Raw genomic sequence first — 14,225 nt, forward strand, 5'->3', positions numbered from 1 at the left:
AAGTTCTTCATCTCCCTGGGCCTCGGTTTCCTTGTGTGTGGAACTGGAATAATAATAGCACCTTGGCAGTGTCTTTAGAGCCGTGAGCATGGCACTGCACGATTATGATCCTGTTACTTGGAAAGTGCAAGGCAGGGGGCCCCTATGAATATGGGGACAGATTACTGAGAGTGGAAGAGAAGGCACATCAGGAAGAGCACTCCTCTCAGATGGCCTCAGTGCTCACCTTCCACAAAGTAAGAAGCAAGGTCAGTAGGGGAGAGTGAGGCTGCACAGTTGAGGTGGGGCCATGGAGGTGTCCCTTCAGCGAAGGACAAGTGAAAAGACCTCTCGTTTGCATCACTGGCCTCCTCTGACATCCTTTGTCTATGACCCCCTTCACCTGTGACCCTCACAGGGGACACATGTGATTTATGTTCAGTAGTAGTAAGGACTTGAGTCCACCTTGCTGGGCCACCTTTGATCACTGGGGCTTCAGCCCCCCATGGCTGGGCCAAAACGTTCTCCTCTGTAAAATCAGGACATGATTCTTCTGAGGGAAGAGCCAGCCAGATGCATCCAAGAAGTTCTAAAAGTTCTGAGACCTAGGAATATATTACAGCTCTCCTATTCCTCCTGATGAATGCTGACACCCACTCACCAGATGGCTGGTCAGAATTACACATATAATCAGTTGTACACCAGGCAGCTAAGCTGGGCAACCAGTCTGATCTAGTAGAGTGAAAACCTTCATATCCATAAGTACATCACAGCCCCACTAAGCAGGCACGCACCTTAGAAAAAAAATGAGCTTTCTTTTGAAATCATAAACAGAACAAATTTCATCTTTCTTGTTGTTTTAAAGAAATAAAATAGCAACTAATACTGCACATCTGATATATTACTCACAGGTAAACAGATTTATGATTACTTAAGAAACTTAAATCCAATTGTCTAAATTGCTCTTATTCCACATAGAATTCAATTATTTGTATTTGCTGAATGCTACACAATGTAAATGTGCCAAGCTACACAGAATTAAAACGAAAAACCCATAAAACAAATGGTACGACACATACGGGCAGTCAGGCAATTAAAAATAGTTATTGAGTAGTGTATCTGCGATGTGCCAGAAAATTCATTGAAGAAAGAAAAAATAGCTAACATATTTTAAGTTGCTCAGTTTTGAAGAAAAATTTAAATCCATTGAACATAGTATTTGCATTTCTATGACACCGAAGCACTTTCAGTAGTTTGGGAGAAGTTCATCTGTAGTTTTAACAAACTGATCCTTTTGAGAATATAAATGGCATTAGATGCTGAGTCCCACTGCACACATAAACAGAGCATTGTTTTAAAGTATGAACTTCAAAGAGATCAACCCTAAAATGCGAGTGTTAACATTAATAGTACGCCATTTTTAAGTGAGTTATGGATTATGTCCCTGGTATAGTACATTTACATTTAAAGTGGGATTTGAGTTAATTGGGCTTGGCTTCATATTTTAAGACAATCAGTATTTAATAAGCAAATATATTGAATTAAAATGGCGAGATAAAATTTCATTTCAAAGCACCATTAAGCGTCTTCACAAATTAACTAAAAGCTCATGATTCCCTCCCACTCCATGCTCTCCACCATCTCCTAAAATCAGCACCTCCCAAAGTCAGCTCCAATTCAGCGCTCAGACACAAAGCTCCAAGGCACCCTTGATTTTATGCTCTCATTCACACTTCAGACCCTAGCCAGCAGCGAGTCCTGCTCTTTCTGCCTTCTACTCCTTCTCCACCTTCAACTCCTCCTCCCGACAACTATTATCTCACCCGGCAACTTCTCCCTTCCTGCTTCTTTTTTTTTTTTTTTTTGAGACAGAGTCTCACTCTGTCATCCAGGCTGGGGTGTAATGGTGCAATCTTGGCTCACTGCAACCTCTGCTTCTCAGGTTCAAGCAATTCTCCTGCCTCAGCCTCCCAAATAGCTGGGATGACAGGCGTCTGCCACCACGCCCAGCTAATTTTTGTATTTTTAGTAAAGACAGGGTTTCACCATGTTGGCCAGGCTGGTCTCAAACTCCTGGGCTCAAGTGATCTGCCCACCTCGGCCTCCAAAAGTGCTGAGATTACAGGCATGAGCCACCACGCACAGACCCCTTCCAGCTTCTATCTCTGTCTTTCATTTCTGTTCCTCTCCACTTACAATCAGTACCACCAACTCCTTCTCTCCTCCAGCTGATATCTCTACTTTCAAGTCCTGCTCTCCCTACCTGTAATCTCCACCAGCACCGTAAGACACACACACACACACACACACACACACACACACACACACACACCAGCACCAGCACCATAACCTCTATCTCTACCACCACTAACCCCACCCCCACCACACAGCAGTTCTTGGCCTGTAAAATTTCTAAAGCCCTGTCGTGAAGACACTGTCGGGGGCCCCCAGCAAGAAGCAGTCAGTGCTCCTTGGTTATTAAGCCCTGATGTGGCTCTGGATGAAGCCCCCTCTCCATTGTCCTTGTCCCTAGGCTGGGCTTCTTTTGTCTCCCCGGGGACCCATCTGAAATGGAAACGGGCCTTGGGGAATGCGCCGCGGAGACATACAGATTCTTCAACTTCCTTCCTCCTCATCCTCACGGGAGGTCGGGGACCAAGGATTGTTTTAGGTTTTGAACAATAATGGACTTTTCCTACCTTGATTTCCTTGGCAGTAGAAGTCCTTCGAAAACTCAGTAGCCTTCCAGCCTCTTTGCTCGCCGTCAGCTCCGTGTGTCCACAGCTCACTTAGCGAAGCTCTCAGATCTTTTTCTTTGCTTTCTCATTCCCATTTCTCATCTCTCACTCTTTTTTGTTTATTTGTTTGAGACAGACTCTCGCACTGTCGACTGGGCTGGAGTGCGGTGGTGCAATCTTGGCTCACTGCAACCTCCACCTCCCAGGTTCAAGCAATTCTCCTTGCCTCAGCCTCTCAAGTAGCTAGGATTACAGGCACCTGCCACCACACCCAGCTGATTTTTATTTATTTATTTATTTTTTGTATTTTTAGTGGAGATGGGATTTCACATGTTGGACAGGCTGGTCTCAAACTTCTGACCTTGTGATCCACCTGCCTCAGCCTCCCAAAGTGCTCAGATTACAGGCATGAACCACTGTGCCGGGCCCTCATCTCTCACTTTTAAGTCAAAGACACCCTCCCTAGGCTGCAGAGCTTTAATGGAAAGTCCCCACCTGTAATCTACTCTTTCAGACATTTAATCAGATTACAGGTGTTTAAAAATCTCAACCCTTAAATCTGTGGGCTAAATGTAGTCAGTTTTTTTCACACTGAGAGATCCAAGTTTCTGACTGTATTTTTTATTTCCTTTTAAAAATAAGCTGATCTGTCTGTATAAGCTCACCCTCTTTCTTATAATGCGTTATCACAACGAACCCATATTGACCCAAACAAGCTACATGGTCCTGCTTAAGTGCAAGGGGGGCTGGGCCACATTGGGAACCCACACACATACTCAGTGATCCACGCAGCTTGTTGTCAAATTACTTCGCTAAATGTCCTTATCAAGTCACATTTCTTCTGGCAGTAGGTAAAAGTTTGCTTATCTGCATTCTTCATGCTTTTTTGCTGTTGTTATTCTCACAGGTCTGTACAACAAACTTTAAGCTTCCTAAGGATTGGAACCATGTCTTCTTAATTTCAATACATCCAACTACTGGCAATCTGAAATATACTTGAATGTTAATATAATGAATGTATATAAATAAATGAATAAATGGTAGGATTACGCATCTGTTTTTAGAGGAAAAATTTATGAGTTCCCAGAACGCACATATCAAAGCACCTGCCACAGGACTTTGATCTCGACAAAGCTTTACTATAACCCTCCTCAGATCTCTTGGAAAACTCTGCTTTCGTGACTTTAGCCAGAATAACAGCCAATGCAAAAAAAGTAATTTCCAGCCCCCTCACCTCCACCACAAATCCATTTCAAATTTAATGCCTAAAGCTCCGTTAATATGGAATAACACACCCCTTTTGCCCAAAGCCCTGTTAATATGGAATAATGTCCTCCCTTTGCCTAAAGTCCTGTTAATATAGAATAATATACCCCTTTTGCATAAAGCCCTGTTAATATGGAATAACGCATCCTTTTTGCCCAAAGTCCTGTTAATATGGAATAATGCACCCCTTTTGCCTAAAGCCCTGTTAATATGGAATAATGCACCCCTTTTCCCTCTATATCCAGCTCTTTTCTTTCAAACTGGAAACTCCCTGAACCTCTTGAGTATACGGCTCTCTCCTGTTTGGCAAGCTAATAAATTCAGCACTGTTTGTTTGATTTTAGTTCTAATGGTCTTTATGCCACTGTTTGGCAATGCATACATTCATTTTCCTATATCCCTCCTGGTCATATAGGTAAATGATGCAGCATGATTTGGTGATAAAAGTTTAGTAACTGGGTCAGCCAAACCTGGGTTCAGATCCCAGCTCCATCGTTTACAAGGTAGTTGAAGCTAATCAATTCAGCACTTCATATATCAGTTCTCCTTCCTGTATGAGAGAGATGGTACCCAGTGGACATGAATAACCAATAGAAAGCAACTGGAACACAGAGAACTCCACGTACGCTAATAAAGTCCAGCTGATTTCTATATATGGGAAACATTTTCAGTAGCTGCCACAATTTTACCTCTAAAAGCAGAGCAAGTCATTCCTCAGGAAGAACTAATGGATCTTAAACAGAATCTGAGGAGCACACCTCCCTGACAATGACCTCCTGATCTGTAGAAAGCCAATCTCTCCCTCTCTCTTTCTCTCTATGTCTCTCACCTCAAACTCTACAAATTAGGATCGAATCCCTCATATGTGTACTTTACCACTTACATTTGATCTTCAAAATCACCCTATAGACCAGGCGTGGTGGCTCACCCCTGTAATCCCAGCACTTTGGGAGGCTAAGGTGGGAGGATCACTTGAGGTCAGGAGTTCAAGACCAGCCTGGCCAACATGGTGAAACCATGTCTCTACTAAAAATACAAAAATTAGCTGGGTGTGGTGGCACACACCTGTGATCCCAGCTACTCAGGAGGCTGAATGAGGCAGGGGAATTGCTTAAACCGAGGAAGCAGAGGTTACAATGAGCCAAGATCGTGCCGCCTGGGCGACAGAGCAAGACTGTCTCAAAGTAAAAAAGAAAAATCACGCTATATAGGATTGTCCAAAGAAATCAAGCTTGCATTTACTCTAGATGTTTAGACTAGTTCATAGGCAAAGTGGGAATAAATAAAAATCCTAAGTCACAACGTTGTCATCAGGATCACAATCAGCCAAGATAGATGCAGTACAAAACACAATGCTAGTGTTAGGTTTCTGGAGCACCGTATCATTTTCAATCAGTAAAGATTATTTAATTAAATGGAATTAATTAACTATCAAATTTCATTAAATGCATATATGTAAACCTGTGTTGGCAAATAAATAAATTTGAGCTGCATTCAAGCAGTGCTGAATTCCTTATTCTTAAAAAGTATTTTCCACAGTTGAACATTATTAAATGAAAGTAAAACATACGTTAAGAACTAGATTGTTGTAAATATGTATGCAACAGTAGAAACGAATCATGTGTATGCATGTGTGTATTTCAGTATCCTGAGTAGGATACATATACCACATTAATTGTACTAGAGATTAAAGCTGATGAAATGAAATGCATTTTTATGAATGTATATGCGTCTGCAAATACCCATGCTACATACATGGAAGTTAAGAATTTTCACTGGCCGTTTGTTCAGCCGCTTGAGTGTTGTCTTCTGTTTCCTCTGATTTTACAAATTCCTTGATAAATTTCCAAAGGACCCTTAAAATACATAAGAAATGAATACCATAGGTTAGAAAAAAACACATTAAGCATGAAATAAAATTTCAAAATAAGCATTTTAGACACATTTACCCAAAAACAGACAAGATGAGACTTTGTAATAATTTACTTTTTTAAAACAGATATTTTGAGGGAGTTTTGGCCTTGAATGTAACAGATTCTCTAAATAGATAGATGGATTCCCCTGTAGCATATAGTGTGGCATGGGAAGTAGGTGTACCATGAACGTAATGATATACTTGAGTCCATTTACTTTCATTGCCAAGGCCATGGGAGGTGCTTCCCCAGTTTTGTATTTGTAACTCTATTCCCTCTTTTTAAGAACACCCAACATGATACAAGGAACCACAAATCTTAGATCCACCTGTATGGCTCGCTCAGGACTCTATCCAATCCCTTTCTCCCATGGCTTTTTCTGCCCCATAAGCTGGAGAGTGGGGTGCTCTATGTTCTGGCCTCTCTTACAGCTGAGAGTGACCTTGGTCCATGGTGCTGGCCAATGAGATGTGCGGGGGAGCACCTGGAAAGAACTGTCCTTCCTGAATAAAATGGAAAGCCTCAAAATGAGAAGCTCTTTGCCATCTGTCATTCACCTTTCCCTTTCTTAATCCATGGAATGTGGACCCAGTTAATACCTGAAGGCAGTCATATTGAGACCCTGAGGAGGCAGTTGCCACACTCAGAGGAAAGCAGGGAAGGAAGGTGAGGAGCCCTACTTCCTGAATGATGTCATTGAGCCCAAGCCACCTACACCTAAAAATCTTTTTCCTGTTGATACAAATAAGCCTTTCCCTATTTAAATCATCATATGGTTTTCCATTGCTCTTAATAATACCAAATTCTGAGATTCAAACTATAGTACCAACTCAAAGAAAAGTAACTGTGTGAAGTATAAGCTTATAATGTAAATAATAATGTTTATAGCAATATTTTAAGTTTAGTTATAAACAAACGATATAAATCAGCTACTTACTTTTTAAACTAGAATTTTCAGAGTAATATACGCATAGGAGTTTTCAAAGATTTAACGTCACTAAAAGCCATATAATTGGAGAAAATAAAGCCATGTGTTCCCACGTTCCTGATTCCTGCCCATGTGAATTCACCCTCACCTCCAGCTTTATCCAATAAATTCATTTATATATGACTAAATAAAGTGCACAGATTGAGGTCTAAATCTTAGACTGAGCATTCCAAAGCACAGAAAAGAATGCAACATGTGTATTTCATGTAAGCATTCATGAGTGTGAACCCTTCAAAGGTCTGTCTAGTCTAATCTAGATTTAAATAACTGATCTTGAGAACAGCATGATACTGCTCTAGTTCTTTTATCATGATGTCAATACTTACTCCTGCCTCTCTTCACTGATCTTTCCTATGATCTGCTTCACATGGTTTTCAGTAACCTACAAAGAATTACGATCAGTTGGTCATGCTTATTACACAGGACAAGCAGGCACTAGAGTAAATATTTTCATTGGTAAACATTGATTCACACACAAAAAAACTTACTTTTATTTTCTTCTTTAAAATCATATTTTCTGTTTCCAATTTTATAGCTTCATGCTGGAAGAGAAGTTGTTTTAAAAGCAATATACTTGGTTAAAATATTTGTTAACTATTTTTCTCTATTTAACAAGATTATGTGAATGATGTTATAATTTCAAGAGTACTCAATAGCACACTACTTAAAAACAGATGAAGAAACAAAGCATAAAATGAAGGACAATTAATGAGAAGGAAAGATCCTGGTCCTCTGGGTAAAAAACTAGGAGAGGAGGAAATTGATGTTTCAAAATATCAGAAAATTTTAGAGAAATTCCAGAAGTGAAGAGTTCTTCACTTTTCAGAACTAATGATAGAATTTGTTAAGGGGCTGGAAAAATATAAAAATACAAATATCAATAAATCACATATATATCAGCAATAACCAATTATAAACTGTAAGGGGAATTTTTTAAATTACCAGTTATAATGGTAATACATCCCATAAACTCATAAGAGCAAACACAATTATCTTTCACCAAGTTATAAAAATAAATTAAATAAGTATAAAATAATCCCAGATAGGGGTATTAATATTGTAAAGCTGTCACTTTCTCCCAAATGCATTTATAAATTTAAAATACCAAAAGTATTATTATCAGAACTTCAAAAATTAGTCAATAGTGATAATGAAAATATACAGGATAATTGTGAACAAAATAATGATGGGCGGAGGGTATAAAGACTTGCTCTTTCAGATATTACATATGTTGAAAAGTATTAGCAATTGTAACAGTTAGGCTGAATGGGGTATCATTAAGAACCAAGACGGAGTTTCAATACTAAGTCTACTGCTTGCTAACTGTGACCTCAATCAAGTTACTTAGCATATTTGTGCTTCATTTCTGTACTTCAAAAAGAGGATTAATAATAGCAGCTAGCTGTTTGGGTTGCTGCAAATTAAACGAAATTATATTTTGTAAATGTTCATAAAAGTGTCTGATACATTGTAAATCCTCAATACATTCAGCTCTTTTTTTTTTCCTGGGTGGAAATGGTCTATTTGAAATCTAGAATCAGATACCAATTACATAATAGAATAACAATGGCAATTCTATTGTATTTTCCAGTATTTGAATTAAGCAACCAAATATAAACAAGAAGTAGTTAAAGTAATATAAATTAGTGATATGAAATTTTCATAGGGAGTTTCCTATTTCTTAGATTTGATTTATCTAAAGAGGTTTTAATTATGAAAGAATAGTTTACATTGTTCTGACATTATATCATGCTTTAATATTTAAATTTAGAACCCATTACCGTTTTAAAATGCAATTATAAATTGATGCTTGTCCTGAGGACATTTATTTTCTGAAAGAAATAAAGGAGATCAAACCCTAAACAAAAAACACGAAGAAAATCTGCAGGGAGGTGCCAAGATGGCCGACTAGAAGCAGCTGCTGTCAGCAGCTCCCACAGAAAAGAATGAAAATGGCAAGTGAATCCTACACCTTCAACTGAAGTACCCATGTTCTCTCATTGGGACTGAGTAGGGGGTTGTCACGACCCACAGAGAGCAAGAAAAAGCAAGGTAAAGAGATGGCCCACCTGGGAGCCACAGGGGGACCTTCTACTCCCAGCCACGGGAGGCGGTGAGTGATTGTGTTACCCTGCCCAGGAAACCATGCTTTTTCCACAGATCTGTGCAACCTACAAATCAGAAGATCCCCTCGTGAGCCCATACCATCAGGGTCTTGGGTCCCAAGCAGGGGTTTATGGACAGAATGTCTGCTGGCTCTGAAGAGTCTAGTCAGTCTGCACAAGGGGGATTCCCCTAAGCGCAGTGCACCTGCTCCACCAAGGGGCAGCCAGAGTGCTTCGTTAAGCACTCCTGACTGGGTGAGACCTCCCAACAGGGCTCGCTAGACACCTTATACAAAAGCGTTTCTGTTGTAATCAGGTTGGTGCTCCTCTGGGACAAAGCTCCCAGAGGAAGGAGTCGGCAGCAATCTTTGCTGTTCTGCAGCCTCCATTTCTGACACCTCCAGGTGCTAGAGGGACCAAGCTGAATACAGTCTGAAGTGGACCCCCAGCAAACCGCAGCAGCCCTATGGAAGTGGGGCCTGTTAAAAAAGCAAACAAACAGAAAGCAACAACAACAACAATATCAACAAATGAGATCTCACCAAAACCCCATCCAAAGGTCAGCAGCCTCAAAGATCAAAGATAGATAAGTGCATGAAGATGAGAAAGAATTAATGCAAAATAGCTGAAAACTCAAAAAACCAGAGTGCCTCTTCTCCTCCAAATGATCTCAACACCTCTCCAGCAAGGGCATAGAACTGGGCTGAGGCTGAGAAGGATGAACTGACAGAATTAGACTTCAGAAGGTGGGCAATAACGAACTTCACTGAGCTAAAGGAGTATGTTATAATCCAATGCAGAGAAACTAAGAACCATGATAAAACATTATAGGAGCTGTTATCCAGAATAACCAGTTTAGAGAGAAACATAAATGACCTGATGGAGTTGAAAAACAAAACTCAAGAACTTCACAATGCAACCACCAGTATCAATAGCCAAATAGACCAAGATTCTTCAATCTCAGAGCTTGAAGAATATCTTGCTGAGAAAAGAAAGGCAGACAAGATTAAAGAAAAAAGAATGAAAGGAATAAAAAAAAAACCTCTGAGAACTATGGGATTATGTAAAAATACTGAAACTACCACTGAGTGGGGTACTTGAAAGAGATGGGGAAAATGAAACCAAGTTTGAAAACATACTTCAGTATTTCATCCAGGAGAACTTCCCCAACCTAGCAAGACAGGCCAACATTCAAATACAGGAAATCCAGAGAACTGCAGTCAAATACTGCATGAGAAGATTAACGCCAATATACATAATCATCAGATTCTCCAAGGTTGAAATGCAGGAAAAAAATGTAAGGGCAGCCAGAGAGAAAGGCCAGGTCACCTACAAAGGGAAATCCATCAGACTAACAGCATGCCTCCCAGTGGAAACCTTACAAGCCAGAAGAGATTGGGGGTCAATACTTAAGATTCTTAAGGAAAATAATTTGCAACCCAGAATTTCATAACCAACCAAACTAAGCTTCATAAGCAAAGGATAAATAAAATCCTTTTCAGACAAGAAAATGCTGAGGGAATTTGTCACCACCAGGCCTGCCTTGCAAGAGCTCCTGAAGGAAGCACTAATCATGCAAAGGAAAAACCATTACCAGCCACTACAAAAACACAAAGACCAATGACACTGTGAAGCAACTACATTAGCAGGTGTGCAAAATAACCGGCTAGCATCATGATGACAGGATCAAATTCACATATAACAATATTAACCTTAAATGTAAATGGGCTAAACGCCCCAAATAAAAGATACATAATGGCAAGCTGGATAAAGAGTCAAGACCCATCAGTGGCTGAATTCAATAGATCCATCTTACATGCAAAGACACACATAGGCTCAAAATAAAGGAGTGGAGGATAACTTACCAAGCAAATGGAAATCATAAAGAGCAGGGGTTGCAATCCTACTTTCTGACAAAACACACTTTAAACCAACAAACATAAAAAAATACAAAGAGTGGCATTACATAATGGTAAAGGGTTCAATTGAACAAGAAGAGCTAACTATCCTAAATATATACATACCCAATATAGGAGCACCTAGATTCATAAAACAAGTTCTCAGGACCTACAAAGTCTCTAATAATAGTGGGAGACTTTAACACCCCACCGTCAATATTAAACAGATCATCAAGACAGAAAATTAACAAAGATATTCATGACTTGAAATCAGCTCAGAGCAAGTGGACCTGATCTACAGAGCTCTCCATCCCAAAACAACAGAATATGCATTCTTCTCAGTACCACATGGCACTTACTCTAAAATCAATCACATAATTGGAAGTAAAACAGTCCTCAGCAAATGCAAAAGAATTGAAATCATAACAAACAGTCTCCCAGACCACATGCAATCAAATTAGAACTCAAGATTAAGAAACTCACTCAAAACCACACAACTACATGGAAATTGATCAACCTGCTCCTGAATGACTCCTGGATAAATAATAAAATTAAGGCAGAAATCAAGAAGCTCTTTGAAACTAATAAGAACAGACAACATACCAGAATCTCTGGGATGCAGCTAAAGCAGTGTTAAGAGGGAAATTTATAGCACTAAATGCCCACATCAGAAAGCTAGAAAGATCTCAAATCAATATATAACATCACAACTAAAAGAACTAGAGAACCAAGTGCAAACAAACCCCAAAGCAAGCAGAAGACAGGAAATAACCAAGATCATGACAGAACTGAAGGAAATAGAGACACAAAAATAACTTTAAAAAATCAGTGAATCTAGGAGATGGTTTTTCGAAAAACAATTAATAAAATAAATAGACCACTAGCTAGATTAATAAAGAAGAAAAGAGAGAAGAATCAAATAGACAAAATAAAAAATTATAAAGGGAATATCATCACTGACCCCACAGAAATACAAACAACCAACACAGAATGCTAAAACACCTCTATACAAATAAACTAGAAAATCTAGAACAAATGGATAAATTTCTGGACACATGCACCCTCCCAAGACTGAACCAGGAAGAAGTTGAATCCCTGAATAGACCAATAATGAGTTCTGAAATTGAAGCAGTAATAAATAGTCCACAAATTAAAAAAAAAAAAAAAAAAAAGCCCAGACCAAATGGATTTACAGCTGAATTCTACCAGAGGTACAAACAGGAACTGGCACCATTTCTTCTGAAACGCTTCCAAACAATTGAAAAGGAGGGACTCCTTAACTCACTTTATGAGGCCCGCATCATCCTGGTACCAAAACCTGGAAAACACATAACAAAAAAGGAAAACTTCAGGCCAATACCTCTGATGAACATTAATGCAAAAATCCTCAATAAATTCTGGCAAACTGAATCCAGCAGCACATCTAAAAGCTTATTCACCACAATCAAGTCAGCTTCACCCCCAAGATGCAAGACTGGTTTGACATACAAAAATCGGTAAAATTTATCACATAAACAGAACTAAAGACAAAAACCACATGATTATCTGAATAGACACAGAAAAGGCCTTCTATAAAATTCAACATCCCTGAATGTTTAAAACTCTCAAAAAACTAGGTATTGATGAACATATCTCAAAATAGTAAGAGCCATTTATGACAAACCCACATCCAATATTACACTGACTGGGCAAAAGCTGGAAGCATTCCTCTTTAAAACTGGCATGCACAAGATAAGAATGCCCTCGCTCACCACTCCTATTCAACATAATATTGGGAGTTCTAGCCAGGCCAATCAGGCAAGAGAAAGAAATAAAGGGCATTGAAATAGGAAGAGAGGAAGTCGAATTGTCTCTGTTTACAGATGACATGATTCTACATCTAGAAAATCCCACCATCTCAGCCCCAAAGCTTCTTAAGCTGATAAGCAACTTCAGCAAAGTCTCAGGATACAAAATCAATATGCAAAAATTGCAAGCATTCCTGTAAACCAACAACAGACAAGCAGAGAGCCCAATTATGAATGAACTCCCATTCACAATTGCCATAAAGAGAACAAAATATCTAGGAATATAGCCAACAAGAGAAGTGAAGTACCTCTTCAAGGAAAATTACAAACCACTACTCAAGGAAATCAGAGAGGACACAAATAAATGGAAAAACATTCCATGCTCATGGAGAGGAAGAATCAATATCATGAAAATGGCAATACTTCCCAAAGTAGTTTATACATGCAATGCTATTCCCATTAAACTACCATTGACATTCTCCACATTACTAGAAAAGAAAACTATTTTAAATTTCATATGGAAACAAAAAAGATCCCCTATACCCAACACAACACTAAGCCAAAAGAAGCAAGCTGGAGGCATCATGCTGCCTGACTTCAAACTATACTACGAGGCTACAGTGACCTAAACAGCATGGTACTGGTACAAAAAACAGACATATAGACCAATGGAACAGAATAGAGAATTCAGAAATAAGATTGTACGCCTACAACTATCTGATCTTTGACAAACCTGACAAAAACAAGCAATGGGGAAAGGATTCCCTATTTAATAAATGGTGCTGGGATAACTGGCTAGCCATATGCAGAAAAATGAAACTGGACCCCTCCCTTACACCTTATACAAAAAATAAAGCAAGATAGGTTAAATACTTAAATGTAAAACCCAAAACTATAAAACCCTAGAAGAAAATCTAAGCAATACCATTCAGGATATAGGCATGGGCAAAGATTTCATGATGAAAACATGAAAAAGCAATTGCAACAAAAGCAAAAATTGGCAATGGGATCTAATTAAACTAAAGAGTTCTGCACAGCAAAAGAAACTATCCTCAGAGCAAACAGACAACCCACAGAATGGGGGAAAATTTCTGCAATCTATTTATCTGGCAAATGTCTAATGTTCACAATCTACAAGGAACTTAAACAAATTTACAAGAAAAAACAAACAACCCCATTAAAAAATGGGCAAAGGACATGAACAGACACTTCTCAAAAGAAGACATACATGTGGCTAACGAGCATATGAAAGAAAGCTCAACATCACTGATCATCAGAGAAATGCAAATCAAAACCACAATGAGATACCATCTCACACCAGTCAGAATGGCAATTATTAAAATGTCAAGAAACAACAGATGCTGGCAAAGTTGTGGAGAAACAGGAATGCTTTTACGCTGTTGGTAGGAATGTAAATTAATTCAACCATTGTGGAAGACAGTGTAGCAATTCCTCAAAGATTTAGAACTCAAAATACCATTTGACCCAGCAAACCCAAATCCCTTTTGTATACACCCAAAGGAATATAAATCATTCTATTATAAAGATACA

General features: G+C 39.0%; 1 protein-coding gene across 3 annotated transcripts in view; it reads right to left on the bottom strand.

Moving 5' to 3' along the window:
* Positions 1-3,650: 3,650 nt before the first annotated feature.
* The window catches only part of CUNH6orf118 (chromosome unknown C6orf118 homolog), a 29,451-nt gene continuing 18,876 nt past the window's right edge, over positions 3,651-14,225 (bottom strand). Inside the window, exons 8-11 of one of the 3 annotated variants that reach the window (XM_058430877.1) lie at positions 7,373-7,426; positions 7,211-7,266; positions 5,739-5,839; positions 3,651-3,702 (exon numbers count right to left, since the gene is read on the bottom strand). In XM_058430877.1, the coding sequence (XP_058286860.1) occupies positions 5,746-5,839; positions 7,211-7,266; positions 7,373-7,426 (204 nt within the window). In that variant the 3' untranslated portion in view covers positions 3,651-3,702; positions 5,739-5,745. Of the gene's footprint in view, positions 3,703-5,680; positions 5,840-7,210; positions 7,267-7,372; positions 7,427-14,225 lie in introns of those variants that run through there. The other 2 variants (XM_058430875.1, XM_058430879.1) reach the window with 2 other exon arrangements.

Source organism: Hylobates moloch, unplaced genomic scaffold, assembly GCF_009828535.3.
Source record: "Hylobates moloch isolate HMO894 unplaced genomic scaffold, HMol_V3 SCAFFOLD_2, whole genome shotgun sequence".
In the NCBI taxonomy this organism is placed as follows: domain Eukaryota; kingdom Metazoa; phylum Chordata; class Mammalia; order Primates; family Hylobatidae; genus Hylobates; species Hylobates moloch.